We start from the raw sequence: 21172 nt of genomic DNA, 5'->3' as shown, positions 1-21172 counted from the left end.
AACCCCCTACAGGCCAAGGTGGATGCTGTCCAAAAGTGGCCTGTCCCAAGGTCAAAGAAACAGGTCCAATCCTTCTTAGGCTTGGCCGGATACTACAGGCGATTTGTACCACACTACAGCCAAATCGCTGCCCCACTGACCGACCTGACCAAAAAGACCCAGCCAAATGCAGTTAAGTGGACTGATGAGTGTCAAAAGGCCTTTACCCAACTTAAGGCAACGCTCATGTCTGACCCTGTGCTCAGGGCCCCGGACTTTGACAAGCCATTCCTAGTAACCACGGATGCATCTGAGCGTGGTATAGGAGCAGTGCTCATGCAGGAAGCAACAGATCACAACTTCCATCCTGTCGTGTTTCTCAGCAAGAAACTGTCTGAGAGGGAAAGTCACTGGTCAGTCAGTGAAAAGGAATGCTATGCCATTGTGTACGCCCTGGAAAAGCTACGCCCATATGTTTGGGGACGGCGGTTCCAACTACAAACTGACCATGCTGCACTACAGTGGCTTCATACTGCCAAGGGGAACAACAAGAAACTTCTTCGTTGGAGTTTGGCTCTCCAAGATTTTGATTTTGAAATTCAACACATCACAGGAGCTTCTAACAAAGTAGCTGATGCACTCTCCCGTGAGAGTTTCCCAGGATTCAGTAGTTAAAAAGTGTTCTTAAAATGTAGAAGTCTGTTAGTTATATACTTAGGAGTATATGTAAAGGTGTATGTGTTGTATTAATCTGTTTATTTTCAAGTTCTAGAAGGAAATCGCCGCCAGTGAGCTTCCCCACTGTCTGCAATTTGGGGGGCGTGTCATAAACAGATAGCTAAGGGTTAATGTCTCTTTCACCTGAAGCACCTGACCAGAGGACCAATCAGGAAACCGGATTTTTTCAACTTTGGGTGGAGGGATTTGAGTGTCTTTGTCTTTGTTTTCTGGCTGCCTGCTTTCTCTGAGCTTTGGAGAAGTAGTTCTACTTTCTAGTCTTCTGTTTCTAAGTGTAAGGACAAAGAGATCAGATAGTAAGTTCTATGGTTTCTTTTCTTTGGTATTTGCATGAATATAAGTGCTGGAGTGCTTTGATTTGTATTCTTTTTGAATAAGGCTGTTTATTCAATATTCTTTTAAGCAATTAACCCTGTGTTGTATCATCTAAATACAGAGAGAACATTTGTACTTATTTTTCTTTCTTTTTATATAAAGCTTTCTTTTAAGACCTGTTGGAGTTTTTCTTTACTTCAGGGAAATTGAGTCTGTACTCACCAGGGAATTGGTGGGAGGAAGAAATCAAGGGGAGATTTGTGTGTTGGATTGCTAGCCTGACTTTGCATTCCCTCTGGGGGAATAGGAAAGTACTTTTTGTTTCCAGGATTGGGAACAGAGAGGGAGATTCACTCTGTTTGGATTCACAGAGCTTGTGTCTGTGTATCTCTCCAGGAGCACCTGGAGGGGGGAAGGGAAAAAGGATTATTTCCCTTTGTTGTAAGACTCAAGGGATTTGGGTCTTGGGGTCCCCAGGGAAGGTTTTTCAGAGGGACCAGAGTGCCCCAAAACACTCTAATTTTTTGGGTGGTGGCAGCAGGTACCAGGTCCAAGCTGGTAACTAAGCTTGGAGGTTTTCATGCTAACCCCCATATTTTGGACGCTAAGGTCCAGATCTGGGACTAAGGTTATTACACCCACAAAAGCTTATGCCCAAATAAATCTATTAGTCTTTAAGATGCCACAGGACTCCTTGTTGTTTTTGTGGACACAGACTAACACAGCTACCCTCGATACAGTAAAGACTGTGAGGCACTCAGACGGTAACGGGGGCCATATGAGTACCCAAGTTAGAGCTGGATGCGTACTTGGCAAGTAGGCCATAGGGATAGAGCACTGAGCCACAGGAAGAGGCAGCAAGAGAGCATATATCTGATTGCTGCCTCCAAGGGTGGCATCATCAGCTTCACATGGGAGGAAGATGGACTAACAAGCAAAACTAAAATGCATTTGGAGCATGGAGAGCAGGGGAACTTGGAGGGTGATCCCATCCCAGAGACAGGGCCGGCTCCAGGTTTTCTGCCACCCTAAACAGCACAAAAAAAAAAAAAAAAAAAGCCACAGCAGCACGATTGCACCACTCCACTCTTTGGCGGCTGGGCCTTTGCTCCGAGTGGGACTGAGGGACCCACCGCCAAATTGCTGCCGAAGACCCGGACATGCCACCCCAATAGTGGCCGGAGGGCCGGCCCTTGGTATTGGCCACCCCAAGCACCTGCTTCTTGAGCTGGTGTCTGGAGCCGGCCCTGCTCAGAGAGACCATGAAGTCTTTGTAGGGGTGGGGCATCTGGGTCTTGTTTAGCCCTAGTTTCAAAGGAAGACTCTTATTGGTGCCAGAAATTGCCATGGTCTCACGTCCTTGTCCACAATCTCTACACTGTCTGCTGCGTCTGCCATGCAGGAGCCACAATCATTAGCTGACTTCAGTTTAGTCCTGGTCCAATGCATTGCATGTGTGGGTATGCCTGAGAGCATGTTCATACTCAAACCAGGGGTCATAGAGAGCTGCACCTCCAGCTCCCCAGAGTCCTGATGAGCCAGACAGCTGAGGTGAATGTCTCTCTCAGAACTAAGAGAACTAAGTCACCACACCCATGCGTGCAGGGAGGAAATTATATTTGCTGTTGTCTGCAGAACCTCCCCCAAGCTGGAAACAATTCATTTGGCAGAGCAGAGATGAGGGGCATGGTAGCACATGCCCAAACCCAGCCACCTTGTCTGGAAATGAGAGGTTTTCTTCATCCTTGAGGGACTATTTAATCCTTATTCATTTCTCTTCATAGGGGCTGTTCATTCAGAGTGGGTGTTTTCAGATGTAGTCACCCTTCCAGAGAAGCCTGTGGGTAATACTGAAAACTTCTGCCCTTTAGCAGAAAGCCTCAAGGCACTTAATTTATAAGGCACTGTCTCAAAAGCTTTGATTCATCTGATGCTGGACTCTCAGCATATGCTTCATTGTGCTGCAGCCCTTCATTTAATAAACAAAACAAACAAAAGCAATTCCCAGTCCTTGGGAAAATGGCCACCAGGAGGAACAGCTGCTGAGGAATCAATGTGTTTGGAAATAAATTTTTCCCCAAACTCCGAATGAAATGATTTCCAGAAAGAAGCATGTTTACAGAATGCATACTATTAATAGCTGCAGAGGAGCGCAGGCCTCTGCTCCCACAGCATACACGCACAGAAACTAAGACATGGTAGAGCAGTCAGTTCCTTCCTTTACCCTCAATAAATACCCCCATATCCAAAGTTTAGATCCAATCTTTTAAAAATATTAGCTGCAAGTACTGAACATCAGGGCTTTAAAAGGGCAGAGTAAGAAGGAAAGTCTTTACTGCAAACAATTATTTTTACCTGTGCTCAGTAGACAAGCTGTCAAACCTGTGACCAGAACAAGTCCCTGGCTGGGTTAGACTTGTGCAGACAGGGCATTAGAGAAGAGTGGTCAGGTTCTACAGATCCACCCATGGCCCCAGCTACCTTGGCAGGTGCTGCAGTTACACTATGGGGCACTTTACACAATGTAAGGGGGCACCAGATGAATGGCTGTGCAAGGGATTCAGAATGTCCTTACTCTAACCCAATCCGAAGGTACTTGAATCCATGCTGAGCAGCTGAAGGATTTTTGAATGGCTGAGAATAGAAAAAGGGAGGGACAGGGATTCGTATCAGTAGTGTGATCCTGCTTCCATTAACATTGTACCAGGGTAGCTTGACTCTAAGGGCCAGGCAGCCCTGTTCAATGATCAGACTCAGCTGGGAAGGGGTCAGGTGATCCTTATATAGGGCTGGGAAAATACAGTTGAAAGGAGCTGCAAGTGGGGGAGGGGCTTCTGTAGCAGACTCTGAAGCAGTGGGCTTGAAAGGAGGGTATGTCCTTTTAGCATGGAGAGAGGCAAGGGGGAAAGGCTCTAGTAGCTGTAGTCTTGGGTAGGCAGAAAAGGTGTGTTTTGTTTGATATTTTTGCCTAAGTTTTATATTGAAGGTTTAAACTGTGCCCCAAGAGTCTTTGAGCATAGTAGTGACTTGCCTTTCAACTGCTCTAGGTTCTAAGCTACCTTCTCCTGACTTCCAAACCAGCCTCTGCAGCTCTACTTCCACAGTGCTGTGGAAGTGAAACTGAGAAACACAGCAACAGTGATGAAAAGTGACCAAAACTGCAGCTTCAGTGTTAAATGAGGACTTAAATTCCATTTGCCAGCTCAGAAATAAAGAGCCTTGCGGCCATGTAGGTCAGGAAGGTTGGTAATCAGATACAAAGATCGTTAGTCAAAATTCTGCCTGTTCTACTAGTGGCCAAAAGCAGGGCAGGCTCTAGCCATTTCGCCGCCCCAAGCACGGCGGCATGTTGCGGGGGGCGCTCTGCCGGTCGCCGGTCCCACGGCTCCGGTGGACCTCCCGCAGGCGTGCCTGTGGCTGCTCCACCGGAGCCGTGGGACCAGCGGACCCTCTGCAGGCACGCCTGTGGGAGGTCCACCGGAGCTGCCTGCCACCCTCCCAGCAACCAGCAGAGCACCCCCCGTGGCATGCTGCCGCAAGCACGCACTTGGTGCACTGGGACCTGGAGCCAGCCCTGGCCAAAAGTCTCACAGCTTGACATGAGCTGGTGGGTTCAGACAGAATAATTCATGGAGGGTTGGTGCCCATGTCTCAAAAACTTCCACCACAACTGGCTTTTGATGAGGGCTTTCATTGTCTGCAGTGGCCAGGCAGGTGTATTGGCTGGGGTTTGCATGGGAGAAGCTTGCATCACTTTTGCCTGTGCTGTACTTGTACGCAGTTTAAACCAAAAAAGGCGTCAGGTGCCTAGGCTGTTTTCTGGCCTCTCTCACTGCCCCTAAATTAGTTTTAAAATACAGAAGTGCAACATCTCTGTCCAAGAGACTGAGAGACCAGCACCCACTCCACTGCCTTTCACAGCACATTGGGTCAGTCAGTGTGACTGATGTAGGATGTGCTCAATTCTGTATGCCAAAAGGGTAATGAAGCAGAAAACTCCCTGTGTTCTTTGTTCGTTGTGGCTTCTGCAAGATATGCCCAGATGGCCACAGCTTGAACATGTGTGTACAGATGATTCTGTTACGCACCCTCAGACCACTAGCTGGCAGCAGGGATGGCGGTAACAGGTGAATCAGCTCTTTCAAAGAAAACATTTCCCGAGGGTGACAGTAGAACCCAGTTGTGGGAATCAATATGGATTAAACACATCTGTTTATTAGATGTCACAGGCTGCTAGTGTTAATCCACTTGGTGGAAAGTAGATCAATCCTGAGCTGATGACTCTTGCTCAGTTATTGCCAGCTCTGTGTCACCTGTGATATCTTTGAGACCATCCCAGCTGGTTTCTGGCTTAATACATATAGGTGGACAAATCCTGGATCATATTTGGGGATTGAGTTGGGACATTAGGAGTGTGAGGATCACCCTGTTGGTGTGATCTGTGACCCACAGCTCTTTCAGTGACATCCTGTTTATGTCTCTAGTGCCGTTTGTGGCAGACAGGGGATAGGATTCAGCTGCAATGAATCTGAAAAGGGATTTGTTACTGAGACTACTGGACACAGACAGGATCCTGTAATTCTCCTTGCTTCACTAACTTGCTGACTAGCTGCTCACAACCCATGCTGTTTAATGTCACTAGCCAGGGTTTCCCTAAGTCCTGGCCTGGAACAAGCAGTCATGGAAGGGGAATGCGGCGTATGCCACAGCACCCAGAAGGGCGATGAAGTTATTTATTGTAAACCAAAGAAGACTGGTGCGTGCACTTCTTGGGATCTCTAAGAGATAACAATATACCTCTTGACGACTCTAAGGTCATCTTTTGTCTTTGACTATCAATATGGTATCTCCTAAAGGTTCTCTTACTCTGTCACCCACAATATACTGGGACAGGGGAAGTGACTTTGGCAGTCAGCCTATTCCCAGTCTGAGTAAATATAGCATGGGGGATGTTTGGTTTTTAAATTAATTTCAATGGCTTTAGATGAGTAAAAGAAGAATTGAAAAACAAATAACAAAACAAATTCTGTAAACTGTCAAGGCAAATAATGTACATCAAAATAAATACCTCAGTGCAAAATCCTGAGAACGCATCAAGTAACAAAAATATATTAGAAAGGCTAACAGTACTAGAGGATTTCCTTTCAGCATATGAGGCTTATAACATATAATATAGAACTAAACTCAAATGGAATTTTTAATCAGGTAAATTTGAGTTAAACTAGACATGGTTATTCAATACAAAATCCCTTTAAGATTAAAATTGAATCACATTAATAAAATGCTCAATGAATAAAGATAATACTCTTCAGTTCAGAGGGATTTAAGATAAAAAAAATCAATGAGCTAAATCAGAACTTTTTTTTTAATTGATTAGATTATCCAGTAGAAAAATCCACAGAATTAGGGATGAGTGACACAATAAGAAACAGAGAGAGCTTTGTCACTCCAATGCTGTGGCAAAGGCTTGATCCTGATAATCACTGAACTCAATGAGAGTTTTGCCATTGGCTTTAACAGGCACAGGTTTAGGACCTAAGAAAATGTTCTCCACCTCTGCTGTAGTATGGGTGAAGCCTCAACTACTGGGGCTCTTCTGGGTGGCCAGTAACCTGATAAATCTGGGCTGCCTCCTCTAAGAAACAACCAACTGTGACGAATTTTCCATCTACATGAGGGATAAAATTCGACTGGATTTGGACAGGATTGGCTGATTCCATTGTGAAGGATTAAGTGAGGCAGGAGTCAAGGTAACATTTACTGCCCCTTGGGTTTCTTTCTTCCGCCTGTTGCTCTGAGACATTTTTTTCAGGCCGCTCTGGATGTCTATTCGATTGTAATAGTCACAGTCTTTAAGTCAAATGATTTCCAGATCATTGCAAGTAATTCTGAATAACAAACAAATTCAGTCATTTTAAGATGGTGATCAGAAAAACTTCAAGCTGAATAATGAAGTGAAATTTATCTAGTAGTTTATTGCTTATTTGCTCACCTCTAATTTCCATTCAGTGGACTTCAGGAGCAGCCAGAGCAAAATAAGTGCTTAAGTCAAGGGCAGCATATATGATCATCAGCTCTCTCTCATTCAAGTGTTTAATTAGTTGCCTAGCTGGTCCTAAGCATTTCAAGTATACGTTCTACCTGGTAAGTGTCCTTCGTTGAGGCAGCCACTCCTGTACAGTCAAAGTTTATAGACAGGATAATTGACTCTTTAAAACCAAGATTTCATATCACACAGAATCAAGTTAACTCTGATCATGGCTTTAGTAGCTCACATGCATCCTCTGTAAGGAAGATATAGCATGCAATGCTGCAACACATCAACAGAATGAGTCCAAAATTATAACCCATTGGCACACAAGATTGTACTGCACCTAGCACTATAGGGGAATGGTCTATGACTAGGGCTCATAGGGGGTTACAGTAATGCCCATAAATAAGTACACAAACAGCAATAATAATGCAAGCTTACTAACAGCTTGATAGCTCTGGTGGCCAGTGGATATTCTACAGCTCCGGCAATCCTCACATAGCTGGCAAGGTAGAAAGATGGCTAAGGGTCAGAGTCCACACTTAGATGAAGGCAATATGGTGAGGAGATTAGAGCACAGAGAAGGTGGTCTGCCATGTGCACTAGGTGTTCTCATCTTTCTATCTGAAGCACTGAGAAGTAGCTTATGTATTTATTAGTGGGTGGGTGTAATTTTAGGCTTTAAAAAGCAAAACCATAGGGAATAATACATAATCTCATTGGAGATATATGTTTATATAGATATGCACACATATACACCCCCCCACACACAACTTGATATCAGTTATTTATATCATATTTCAATTATTTTTCAGGTGTTGGTGAATTTTAATGGTCAAAAAAGGTTAGATATGGAAAGTGTGGAAGAGCTGTATAACTGTTCCCCAGACAGCTCTGCCAATATAATTCAGTCCCAATATCTGGCACTATCTACTATTCCAGTCCTTCCACCACAGCTCAGCCAATACACTTCAACCCAGCGGGCATAGAAGAGCACAGAATATTGCTTTTATGAAGGTCCTACATACTTTTCTTGGCCAAAGAACAGCGGATTTCTTTCTTTCCTCTGTTTAGACAGACACCATATTCTGCAACTTTAACATGGGTCAAATGTTGGGCTTTCAGACCGCTTGAAAAGGAGTCTATACTTTATTGTAAGCTATATTTCTGATGGTTCCCTCTTAGGTACCCCTCTCCTCCCTTTTCATTCATTGCTCTGCTCCACAATTAACAGCTGAGAACATATATTCAACCCTGAAATAATAGTGAGGGAGGAAAGTCGGATGGACATAAATCCCCAGAAGATTTCATCTCTATGTATGATGTTTATTAGATAGTTTGCTTGGCTTGCAGCCATGTATCTGTATATCTCAATAAGGAATGCAGCCTCTGACTGTCTGAAGTGCTGGCATTTACAGAGCACGTGTCATCTAGTTATTGCCTCATGTCCCTCCTGACAGCCTTGATCATCTGTTAATTAATGTGTATGGCCTCTCCTCCGCACTCTGCCTCAGAGCTTCCATTTCGCAGGCACCAATTTCTTCTTATTTGGGGTGTAGTCATTTATTGTGCTTCTACATTTCACCTAGAAAAAGCAACACAGCAAAATGGTGACTGAATTCGGGGGGCTGTGTTGACAACAGAGCAATCCTCTGAAGATGGGTAGTTAGCAATGAGTTGAGCACCCAACTTCCTATTAGTTAACTGTGATGCTAGCCCTTGACCTCTGGCCAAAGGCTGGAGATAGAAGGATCTAACAGTCAGAACTACAGTGAGGTTCACAGTCTACACTTCAGGGACTTATTGCATGCCCAAGAATGCAAAATGATGCAGGAAGGTAAATTTTGCAACGCAGCGGTTTGATGGTTAGTGCTGAAGTGCATGGATGAGGCAGTAAAGAATTTGGTCATTGGTTAAAATGCAAGAATGCATTCTTAGTTTTAGAACGAGCATGGTAGAAAGAAAGAAAGAAACTCTCGTCTCAGCTCTGTGATGTTCAGTGAGGTACTCTGAGAATTGATACTAGCCCTACAGATCAGTATTGCAAAATTATACCTGTCCTCTCACCCTACATAAATCGTTTTTTGAAAGGAAGAGCAGTAAAATATCATTATTTTTAAAATATCATGCTGAGCAAGGGAGTCATAGTATTAGAGCAACCTAGGATGTGTACATAACACAGGAGAGGGATTCACTGGGAGATGAAAAAAGTGTGTTTTGGAGAGGGGTCTGAAGGAGGTTGGCAAAGAGTGAGAGAAGGTCTCGAAGCACCTGGAAGGATAGCAGACTTCTTAAGGATATGGAAACTTTAAGGATCTCTTTGTGTAACCCATGAGCTCCCCAGTATTTACTAAGCTGAGGTCCGATTCTCCCCTGATTTGCATAGTCACAGGCAGTGCAAAGCAGGTGTAAAACCATACCAACTTGCTTGGGTGGCTTTTTACACTAACTTTGCACTGGCGTAAATGACGACACAGGATGCCAGACTGGGGAGAATCAGGCCTAACACTGATTCACTAGATAGCAAATGCGGAAACAACTTCAGCACTCTAGGCCAGATGCTTAGATGTCATAGATCCATTGTCTTCAGTGGGGATCTGTTGATTTACAAGCTGAGGATCTGATCCTCTTTAAAAAATTGGACCTTTCTGACCAGTTATAACATGCTATGTAGCCAGCTTGATTTTTCTAACTTTTGAATGTTGATTTCTTTCCATAACTGGTGATGGAAGTGCTGCCCTGATGTTTCGGGATGATTGTTACAGTCACTGAGCAGTCCAAAGCATTTGGAATTCATGTCTTTTTGCCTCCTTCCCCTATCACGGCATGGTATAATTGTTCAGAACTGCATAGCTTTCCCACCAAGTGTAATAGCACTAACCAGAAAGGCACTACCTCTCACAATGCATCACCAAGAGGTGCTTGTCCAGTTGGGTCATCTCATGTAAATACAGTGTAAACAATGCAAACAAATTGGAGTGAACTAGACAGTAATATACATAGAGGAATTTTATTTTTTTCAATGGCTGATGCATTACACCTATTCAGCACCATACTTCTGCAATGCTGAATCAGATTGAGACCAGGTCTCCAGGTCTGTGCTCCAAAGTGGCATGGAAATCACTACCCTGAATGGTCCACAAACCACTGAAGTCAATCAATGAGCAGCAACTGAAATGTCAGAGAAGTTAAAAAACAAGGATTGAGACCCCCTGTTCTTCAGAGAAGCACTAGATTGCTTTGGTGTTTGAAAATATGATTTACTTCGACTACAGAAGAGTTGCTGAAACTATTGAGTAGTTATAAAATAATAGCTGCCAGCTGGCTAGTGACAGGTTAACTTACATGAAACCTCTTGCACTTTGGTACCAACCAGTCATTGGCCAGAAATGACACAGATCATGGACACTTACGTTTCCTAAATGTACTAAGAGGTTTTAGAACAGGAGTAATTTTTGTTTCAGAGCAGCTGATTATTTTGGCTCATGAATCAAATGTCCCATTGAGAACCCCCTTGGACATTTGCCATGAGTAAGACAGTGTTCAGGATTTTATTTTAAATTAAGATGAGATATACTGTTAAAGCACATTAGAATACATTAGAAAAAAATAACACTCCGAGAGCAAAAGAAGGAAAAATGAAACTCCATTGCACATGTCACCATGCTAATGGTCTCATCTCACTCACAAAAATCTTCCACTGATCTTTTTCAGTGCCTTTTTATGGGGAAAGAGAAAAAGGTTTACTTGGTTTTTGTTTGGTTGGTTGGATTTTTTTTGTTTTGTTTGTTTGCCACTCAGGGCCAGCTCCAGGCACCTGCAAAGGAAGCAGGTGCTTGGGACGGCCAAAGGAAAGAGGCGGCATGTCCAGGTCTTCGGCAGCAGTTCAGTGGCAGGTCCCTCACTCCCTCTCGGAGGGAAGGACCCGCTGCCGAATTGCCCCGAAGAATGAAGCGGTGTGGTAGAGCTTCTGCCAAAGTGCTGCCGATCACGGCTTTATCTTTTTTTTTTCCCCGCTTCGCTGCTTGGGGCGGCAAAATAGCTGGAGCCGACCCTGTTGCCACTGAGGATGAATGCAGGGTTCCACCACTACTTGGGCTACTGTCACAGAACTGAGTCCTGCAAACACCATTCACACGAATAGGTCCACTGAGAACTAAATCACAGGAGTAAAGTTGCTTGGGGATGGTCTTCTCAAAAGCACTCAGCAGTGGCCTAACACTTCTCTCATTGAAGTCAATGGAAGTTGTATCATTGACTTCAATGGGAGTAGAATTAGGCCAATCCTGAGCACTTTTGAAAAGCCACCCCTACACAAGCATGTGATTACCGAACTGGGCCTTTGTGATGAACCAGTATTTATCTCAAATTGTGTCTCTCACACGCTTTCTTAGAACATCTTATATTTACTGCCAGTGCCCATAGTAAAATATGAAGTGTCAAAGCCAACAGCTTTGTGCCTGCTGCTAACCTCTTTGGGTTTTCTAAATTAAAATTATTTGGCTCTACCATTTCATCTAATTAGGGCTGTTCCTGGCCAGTGCACTAATGATTTTTAAAAGAAAAGGATGAGAAACTTTAGCATGGAGTTTTTCCAAGTTCAAAGAACATTTCACAGAAGTCAAGGATAATCAGACACCCTGGTTGGAAACCTGCTTGCTGTTATCATGCACAAAATCCTCTTTCTCAGCAGTACTTTTTCTTTGTTCAAAGCAGGTTGTTTTTACAGTAGATACCTGTCACATAGCAACAGAACATTTAATAAAATAATATTTATATTTATATGTTAAACTCCCATGTTTTAGAAGCTTAGAATGGAAAAAACACTTCTTTTTAAAAATAATAATAAATAATGTCAACTTTTTTTCTTTACATTAAAAAAAAATCTATACATGATTACACAATGTAACAAAATACATTTCTGTTTTCCAGGCTAAGGCCGTCATCTTTGGGTTAGATCTTCATCTAAGATGGTTACAGGCCCACAGTGTAGAACCTGCGTATTTCCCACTGCACGAAAATCAGACTCCCAGGGTTCCTAGATCTACAGCGTTACCTGTCATTTACATGCAAAGGAGGAAGCTGCCTACAAGGAATGTAGTAATATCTGCATGCAGGAAGTAGCTAGGATATGAGATTACTGTCAAAGGACAGATGCATAGGGCAACATTTGAAAGTTCTGAAGCTTGTTTTTTTTAAGCCTCACAGGTGGAGTGGGGGAGGGGAGGGAAGAAAAAGCAAAACACCCAAGTAGGAGTTTGTCTTCCAACTGTAGCTAGAAAAGCTCTTTAGATGACATATATTTATCAACATGGCACTTAGTGAGCTATTACAGACTGATATTCCCTAAGGACTTTGTCTCTTGATCAACCTTTCTTTTACAGGCGGGATGCCCAAAGTTTGCCCAAATAAGAACTACTGCATCTAATCGGTAGAAAATGGGGCAGACTGCGACTACTGTCTTCTGGCTACTGTAGAGCAGCACTTGCTGGGACTTGCAGTCTCTGTGGGCCATGTCTCCATATCAAAGATTATATATGTCTGTGGGCTGCATTTTAGATCCTCATGGGCTATTTTTGCTCATTGGCTCTTTTACCAGAGATCTTGGTCAGGACCCTCACTGGAAAGTATCTACAGGAAAACACTGTTTCCCTTGATATTGTGCGGAACAGGGGGAACTGTCAGCTCACACTGATAGATCTCACCATTGAAGATAACTCAGAAGGAAAAGAATTCCTTTTCTTTTCAGAAAGAAAATATAAGCACTACGTCTCTCCTGACAGCACCATGTTAGGCGTAGGTGTGACCTTGAGCAGACAAAGGAGGCATTTACTGCCGTTCAGCGTTACAGTTTCAAGTCAGACTTTGAAATCTTTAAAATCACAATATTGTGGCCACAAAACAAAGAGGCGGCATGCAGCAAAAAATGGCAGCTGGCGAAAAACCATCAATCTTAGTGTGGGTATGTGTGTGCAAGGGCTTGCATGTGTGCTCTTTGTGTACAGGGATGGAAGTCTGCACACCTCTGTAAAGCACTGACATTAAGGCCCTGCTGCGTTAATAAAGTCCAGACATCCTCCTGCAGCAGCAGAGAGGTCTCCTCAATTGTTCTGCACATTGCGTCTCCTCCTCGGCCTCATCAGTCACCATATTCATGCTGTTAGCCATTCCTATCAAATCAATACAGGAGGCACCAGGGAAATGCAGACAAATGAGCTTGCATTAGAGTCCTGCTGCCCCAAAATCATCTGGTGTGCAGGTGTGTGGTTCCTCTGCCAGGGTCTTCATTAGAAACAGGACTCCTGGGATTCTGGGTCATTGTGGATGGGAAGCTTCTCGTGTTCCTGATGATGCCCATTATGTAAAACTGTGTACCTAGGAGGGGAGAAAATCAAAACAAATAGGAGTCACTAGAGCAAATTAAAAAGGACAGACTGAGCCTTTTCTTTTCTCAGAAGAGTCTGAAACCTAGGCAGGTGTGACTTCAGAGTGCTCCTAATATCCCATTTCTCTGCTCCACCTGCCAAGTAAAATGTAAATCCAAACGCTGTTCATGATGGCAGAAGATGTCTGTGACCATAATGTTAACCCCAACCCCTGCAAAGTAGGAATCTGCCAGTTCATGTAGAACTGAGCTATAACAAGTACCCATGAGGAACCAAGCTAATGAATTAGGAGACCCGGGACTCTGGGGTGGATGTTGGTGACTGAGTTGTCAACACAGAATTGAATCTCTTTAAAGCAAGTATTAAAAAATCACTTTGCTTTGGCTTGGAATGTATGTGTCCTTTAAAGTGACACAGAGACCAGCCCTCTGATTCATGTGAACCATGCACTAAAAACAATTGATTGCTAGTAATCTCAGTTCTTTTAGTACAACTGTCCTGAATACTGATCATTTCATGTCCAGTCAGATCATTGCCATGCAGGATTACAACCTCCTGGAGACTCCTGAAATACACACACTTTCCCAACTGAAAAATGAGAGCATTCTGCAAACCAAACTCCACTTCATAGTCACAAATTATTGATTTCCTGCAGACTCTGGGCCCTAACTGATGGTGCTGTAAATGAAGGATGGGGGAAAGGACCTCCATCTCTGCCTCTTCATCCACTATCTGAACTCACGCTGCCCTTCTCAAAACAGCTTTATCTACAGCAAGTGGCGTTGCTGGCTTAGGCTGGTGGAGACCCATTGTTTCTGTCTGTCCTAGTAAAAGGGATTTGGAGTGCAATGCTTAGTGAAAAGGAGTAAGTGTGAGATGATTGGAAGGCTCCCCAGCAACTGGTGCCAAAGTGGCTCATGCAAATCCTTGCAACACTTCATATCTAATAATCACTCTTCCTTGCAAGAATCCAGACTCTCTCCAAAATGGAATTGCTGCACAGAACTAGAGGGGGAAAAACACTGTTCACCGAAGCAATTAATTATAATGACTTCTCAGGTGTCACCTTGTGAGGCCAGATGTTCAAAGCAACTCAGCACTGCATGTGGCTCCAACAAGCTGGCATAGTTGATGCTGCTCCACGAGAAGTGGTTGCTATGTCAAGGGGAGAAGCTTCTCCCATCAACACAGTGAGGTCTACATGGGGGGTAGAACTACGTTGCTCAGGGCTGCGGATTTTTCACACTGCTGAGCGACAAAGTTTTACCGATATAGGTCTGTAGTGTAGATCTGGCCTAAGTGTCCATGTAAACAAGCCTTTATTCCTCCTCATCTGAAACTTACACATCTGAAACTGTAGAGTATAAAAATATTGCTCAGGCATGCAGGAGTGAAATCAGGAAGGCCAAATCACACTTGGAGTTGCAGCTAGCAAGAGATTTAAGAGTAACAAGAAGGGTTTCTTCAGGCATGTTAGCAACAAGAAGAGAGTCAAGGAAAGTATGGGCCCCTTACTGAATGAGGGAGGCAACATAGTGACAGAGGATGTGGAAAAATGCGGGGGTTTTTTGCTTCTGTCTTCACGAACAAGGTCAGCTCTCAGACTTCTGCACTGGGCAGCACAGCATGGGGAGGAGGGGACCAGCCCTCTGTGGAGAAAGAAGTGGTTCAGGGCTATTTAGAAAAGCTGGACGAGCACAAGTCCATGGGGCTGGACGCGCTGCATCCAAGGGTGCTAAAGGAGTTGACGGATGTGATTGCAGAGCCAGTGCCCATCTTTACAAAAGGGAAGAAGGAGAATCCGGGGAACTACAGGCCAGTCAGCGTCCCCTCAGTCCATGGAAAAATCATGGAGCAGGTCCTCAAAGAATCAATTCTGAAGCACTTAAGAGGAGAGGAAAGTAATCAGGAACAGTCAGTATGGATTCACCAAGGGCAAGTCATGTCTGACTAACCTAATTGCTTTCTATGCAGAGATAACTGGCTCTGTGGATGAGGGGAAAGTAGTGGACATATTATCTTTGACTTTAGCAAAGCTTTTGATACGGTCTCCCACAGTATTCTTGCCAGCAATTTAAAGAAGTATGGGCTGGGTGAATGAACTATAAGGTGGATAGAAAGCTGGCTAGATCATCAGGCTCAACAAGTAGTGATCAATGGCTCCATGTCTAGTTGGCAGCTGGTATCAAGCGGAGTGCCCCAAGGGTCGGTCCTGGGGCCGGTTTTGTTCAATGTCTTCATTAATGATCTAAAGGATGGCATGGACTGCACCCTCAGCAAGTTTGCAGATGACACTAAACTGGGAGGAGTGGTAGGTACACTGGAGGGTAGGGATAGGATACAGAGGGACCTAGACAAATTAGAGGATTGAGCCAAAAGAAATCTGATGAGGTTCAACAAGGACAAGTGCAGAGGACGGAAGAATCCTGGAAGAATCCCATTGCACTGCTTGAAACTAGGGACCGAATGGCTAGGCAGCAGTTCTGCAGAAAAGAACCTAGGGTTACAGTGGATGAGAAGCTGGATATGAGTCAACAGTGTGCCCTTATTGCCAAGAAGGCTAATGGCATTTTGGGCTGTATAAGCAGGGGCATTGCCAGCAGATTGAGGGACGTGATCATTCCCCTCTATTTGACATTGGTGAGGCCTCATCTGGTGTACTGTGTCCAGTTCTGGGCCCCACACTACAAGAAGGATGTGGAAAAATTGGAAAGAGTCCAGCAGAGGGCAACAAAAATTATTAGGGGGCTGGAGCACATGACTTATGAGGAGAGGCTGAGGGAACTGCGATTGTTTAGTCTGCAGAAGAGAAGAATGAGGGGGGATTTGGTAGCTGCCTTCAACTACCTGAAAGGGGGTTCTAAAGAGGATGGATTTAGACTGTTCTCAGTGGTACCAGATGACAGAACAAGGAGTAATGGTCTCAAGTTGCAGTGGAGGAGGTTTAGTTTGGATATTAGGAAAAAAAATTTCACTAGGAGGGTGGTGAAGCACTGGAACGGATTACCTAGGGAGGTACCTTCCTTAGAGGTTTTTAAGGTCAGGCTTGACAAAGCCCTGGCTGGGGTGATTTAGTTGGGAATTGTCCCTGCTTTGAGCAGGGGGTTGGACTAGATGACCTCCTGAGGTCCCTTCCAATCCTGACATTCTATGATTCTATGAAACAATTACCCAGTCCTAAAGTGCATGTTTAAAAAGGAATATGATCAGTTCTTCTACTTTAGCATGCGTGAACAGGGGAGGCAAATAGCATTAGACCCAGGATTTGTTCTTATAACACTCTAGCCACAGAATGTCTAGAATTGCACACGCCTCTGTGCAGAGTAGGGCTTTTGGATGCATGTACTAAGTACCTATCCGTTAGGGCCTGTGTAACAGAAAAGGGCCTAAACCAAAAGCTGGGATATGAACACTCCCAAACTTTGGGGAAGACTGGCTCTGGATCTAAATTTGTCTGGGCTCAAGCTCATTTCTAATATATCTATCAGCTGTTTTAACACTGATCATTATGCATGTGGATATAACCATTGAAATAGCTTACCAAGGGATGGGGTGGATTCCCCACCACTTGAAATCTTTAAAATAAAGATCAGATGGCTTTCTAAAAATATGCTCTAGCTCAACCACAAGATACGGGCTTGATGCTGGAATTAGTGGGTGAAATGCAATGGCCTGTGCTAGACAGGAAGTCAGACAAGATTAACATAATGGTCCTTTCTGGCATTAAAAATATAAGAACAATTTGCAAAGACTTGATTTTTGTATATTGTGCCAAGTCAGACTGAACATGTTTGTGCAAGAAGCTCTATCAAGGAAACATCAGCAAGCCAGGATCTGTGCTACAGCTGAGTTAAGAGAGACCATGTGCTCTGCGAGCAAGGCAGCCATGCTGCAGAATGATGCACAGTCTGTTCAGCAGCAGGAGAGACAGCTATTGAAAAGTGGTTTCATACAAGGCACCCAAAGGAGGCAGCATATCGTCCATCTCTGCTTGTAGTCAGAAAGGATTTGTCCATGTTCTGCATTTTAGCAGAAGGTGCCATCTGTACGAAAAACGTGCAAGCTAAAGAGAAATTGTTAGCGTGCTGTAGAATCTCTCAGGGCAGAAATTTATTTTCATGTTGCTTCTTGTGCTTGGTCCAAAAATTCCAACTGTTTGCCATCTGTGGAGATGGGCATATGGGGGAGGGAGCAGCATTCTGTATCACAATGAGCAATCATGCCACAGTGTGAAAGCTAAAACAAGGGAATAATAGATGTTCTGTATTATTAACGCTTGGGAGATTTCATAAATATACAGCCTAAGGGCTTTTCCACTGGTGGACTACTGTGCTATGTGGTGGTTTCTCAGTGGTTTCTCCTTTCATATGACACTTCAGACTGCTTAATTGTTACAGTGCTAACTTTAAAATCCAGATGTAGAAGATTATAAGGCCTCGCCCTTCTCAGATTACAACAGTTTATTCAATCTGCTCTCTGGGATTATCATCTTCACTTTACAGGCACAAACATTCACAGAAAGCACATTTCAAATTGAAATGCACAAGCATTTGTGCAACTGAATTTGACATTCACTCGCACTTGAAGCACTTGTGGGAAACAACATGCCATGTGACTTATCTCCCTGATCACTACTAAGCCACACTACATGGATGCTGAATAGTCAGGATAAATGTGTAAATCTGAGGAAATCACAATCAATGAACAGAAAAAGAGGCTAAACTCATTGAGTAAATTATTCACTGCAAATTATTTGCTCAGCTCTACTACCTACAGTGAGTCTCTAATATGGGACTTTTAAATGCTGGTATATCAAACTCCATTAGAAATAGCTCCCTATCATGTATGAAGCTGACTCCTCCCCTAACTCAGTGAAGAATGCTTATTGCCATTTCATTTCAGACCACAAACAGCATCACCCAGCAATAATGCCTGATAAAGTAGAGTCATTATTACCCATAAAGGACCTTCTGCCTTAGGCTGTTTGCATGCTTGCAAAATGGTATTTTAATTGTGATAATGACCAATTTGGAGATAATTGCTTCTGCAGCACACACTGTTTCTGACAGTACAATGGGCTTTTTAATTAAATGGTTGGAATTAGCTTTCAGCACAGTTGAGGGGACTGTTTGGATAAATCCTTGATGGATTCATGATAGAAATGAGGAGGCTGTGATCCTAAAATATCTTGGGAATTCACCAAATACAAGGAAAATAATCACCAATAAGATATAACTTTCTTGCAGTTTCTCCCTTCAACTCTCAGCTGATCACACCCTCCCCCCCCCCCCCCCCCAATGATTTGTACAATTAGGGAAGCAAAGCCAAGATAGTTAGTAGTTTTTGGCTCCCCCCAGGTACCCTGTGCTGCAAAACAATTCCCAGAACTGTGGAAGTCTGTTGTGCTTGCTTGTCCCGCTGCTTCCAATGGGAACATTGAAGCTTGAATGAACTAGTTAGGAGGCTCCCTACAGAATTATCTGTCATCATGGTGGGTGAGTCTAGGTGATTGTTTATGGGGCTTTACAGTATTAAAACCAAAGCAGGAAAGAAGCCAGTAGAAGCAAAGGTGGGCATCTCTGCCCTAGAAGAAATGCCCCTGGAAAGCTATCTCGCCCAGGTGACAGCCCAGGATAGTGTGTCACCTGCAAGAATTATATGAGCTAACACTGGAATGAAGCTCAATGTGCCATTGTGCCTGAGCTTCCTGGATGTGAATTCTAGCCCTGAGCCCAACATTAGAGCCAGGATTTGTTCTAGTCAAAGGGTCAAATTCATCCCAACTCCCATTCTGAGTATGGACCAGGGACTGGGGTAAATAGTGGCTTGACACTTTTGCACCTCCTCTTTCTGGGGGCTGCTCTTGATAGTGGAGCACAACATAGAGTGCCAGGGCCCTTCTAGCAGGCAACACTAGCTGGAGAACAGGAACGTTTCTGTCCCCATTCCCTGGCATGCCCCTTGTGCCTGGTCTCTGTGAGGGTAGTATAAGGCTAGCTATGCTGACACTACCTGCCCAGGATGCCCCCTATACCAGGGGAATTCCCCAGCGGCCACATACAGCATTACAGCATTTTACACCTGCAGAGACAATGTAAAAGCACGGTAGAACAGTTATGAATCAGTGCCCTTAACTTTAACAATAGTCCGGGCCTACCCCTAGCATTCATATCCATCTCCCATCTCAAGGACCCTGGCTTGATTCAAGTCTGTAATCTTACATTAAATTAACCTTGGTGGCTACCGCAAGGACGTGGGGCCGCTCCACACTCAGAACAATGTCACGAACAACGTGCAAGGATTTGGGTTGCATTAGCAGGCACAGCACATGAAAAACTGGTGGGGAGTGAAGATGGCCCCTGCTGGCTGGAGCTGTCTCACTAATAGACTACAGAAGGGAACTCATGTGTGGCAACTACCTGCACTTTGAATAAACATTGGGCTTATCACTGGCTCCAGTCTTGTTAACCTTTACAAATAAAAATATTTATTCCCAAAGTGTAATAACAGCAGAGGAAAAAATCTGAAAGCGAAATACCCAGAACACTCCAAGCATGGCAAAAGCATCAATCTCAGCCTTGCTAAGGACAGATTGATAGAGAATAGCTCAGCCTCCCTTAACCTATTCCTTGTAGTGCAGCCACATCTGCTCTCCGTTTGCTAATCACCCCCAAATCTGCCGGTTCACAGTATCAAGTGCTTGCTGAATAGGAAACTTTATTTTCAATTCCCGGGAGCCTGGTTTCTGTTGTTGTGGCGGGGAAACATTTGTGGAAGACTTATACCAAATTCTGCAGGTACGTACAGACTAGGCTTGGAAAGATTTGATTTGACTGGGGGTTGTTAATTCTGTCCCCCACCTAGAAAATGAAGGAAACCGTTTTTCATCATCAACATTTATAGAGATAGATAGGGGGTTTTCTTTTATCCCTTGAGGGTAGTAAAAGTCTCTGTATGCGCATGTTTGTTTTGTGTTTGTACATGCATACTTTTGCTTCTCCACGTACATTGAAAATTTGTGTTCTGCATGTAGCTGTGTTAGTGTATGTCTGGTTTTGTGAGTATCTTCTTGGGGCTGGTTTCAGAGTGGTAGCTGTGTTAGTCTATATCAGCAAAAATAACAAGGAGTCTTTGTGCCACCTTAGAGACTAACACATGTATTTGGGCATAAGCTTTCAGGGGCTGGAACCCACTTCATCAGATGCATGGAGTGGAAAATACAGGAGCAGGTATAAATACGTGAAAAGATGGGAATTGCCTTACCAAGTGTGAGGTCAGTCTAACGAGACAACTCAATTAAAAGTAGGATACCAAGGGAGGAAAAAGACCTTTTGTAGTGGTAATGAGAGTGGGCCATTTCAAACAGTTGACAAAAAGGTTTGAGTAACAGTAGGGGGAAATTAGTATGGGGGAAATTAGATTTAGGTTTTGTAATGATCCAACCACTCCAAGCCTTTATTCAGGCCTAATTTGATGGTGTCCAGTTTGCAAATTAATTCCAGTTCTGCAGTTTCACCTTGGAGTCTGTTTTTGAAGTTTTAGTTATTGAAGATTTGCCACTTTTAGGTCTGTTATTGAGTGACCAGAGAGATTGAAGTGCTCTCTGGGTTTTGAATGTTAGGATTCCTGATGGCAGATTTGTGTCCATTTATTCTTTTCCATAGAGACTGCCCAGTTTGGCCAATGTACACGGCAGAGGGACATTGCTGGCACAGTTGCACTG

The 21172-nt window shown here is 43.9% G+C and overlaps 1 protein-coding gene across 5 annotated transcripts in view; it reads right to left on the bottom strand.

Annotated features, from left to right (window-relative positions):
* Positions 1-10207: 10207 nt before the first annotated feature.
* Positions 10208-21172, bottom strand: part of HTR4 (5-hydroxytryptamine receptor 4) — a 236458-nt gene continuing 225493 nt past the window's right edge. For 3 of the 5 annotated variants that reach the window (XM_050962750.1, XM_050962753.1, XM_050962752.1), the window contains exon 8: positions 13364-13438. Coding sequence is in view for 1 of the 5 variants with exons in the window: in XM_050962751.1 (XP_050818708.1) it covers positions 13351-13438 (88 nt within the window). In the remaining 4 variants the exon portion in view is untranslated. Of the gene's footprint in view, positions 13439-21172 lie in introns of all 5 variants that reach the window. The other 2 variants (XM_050962751.1, XR_007775511.1) reach the window with 2 other exon arrangements.

Source organism: Gopherus flavomarginatus, chromosome 7 (genome assembly GCF_025201925.1).
Source record: "Gopherus flavomarginatus isolate rGopFla2 chromosome 7, rGopFla2.mat.asm, whole genome shotgun sequence".
NCBI classification, from domain to species: Eukaryota; Metazoa; Chordata; order Testudines; family Testudinidae; genus Gopherus; species Gopherus flavomarginatus.
The sequence above is the reverse complement of the archived record's forward strand: the minus strand, read 5'-3'. Positions and strand labels throughout refer to the sequence as shown.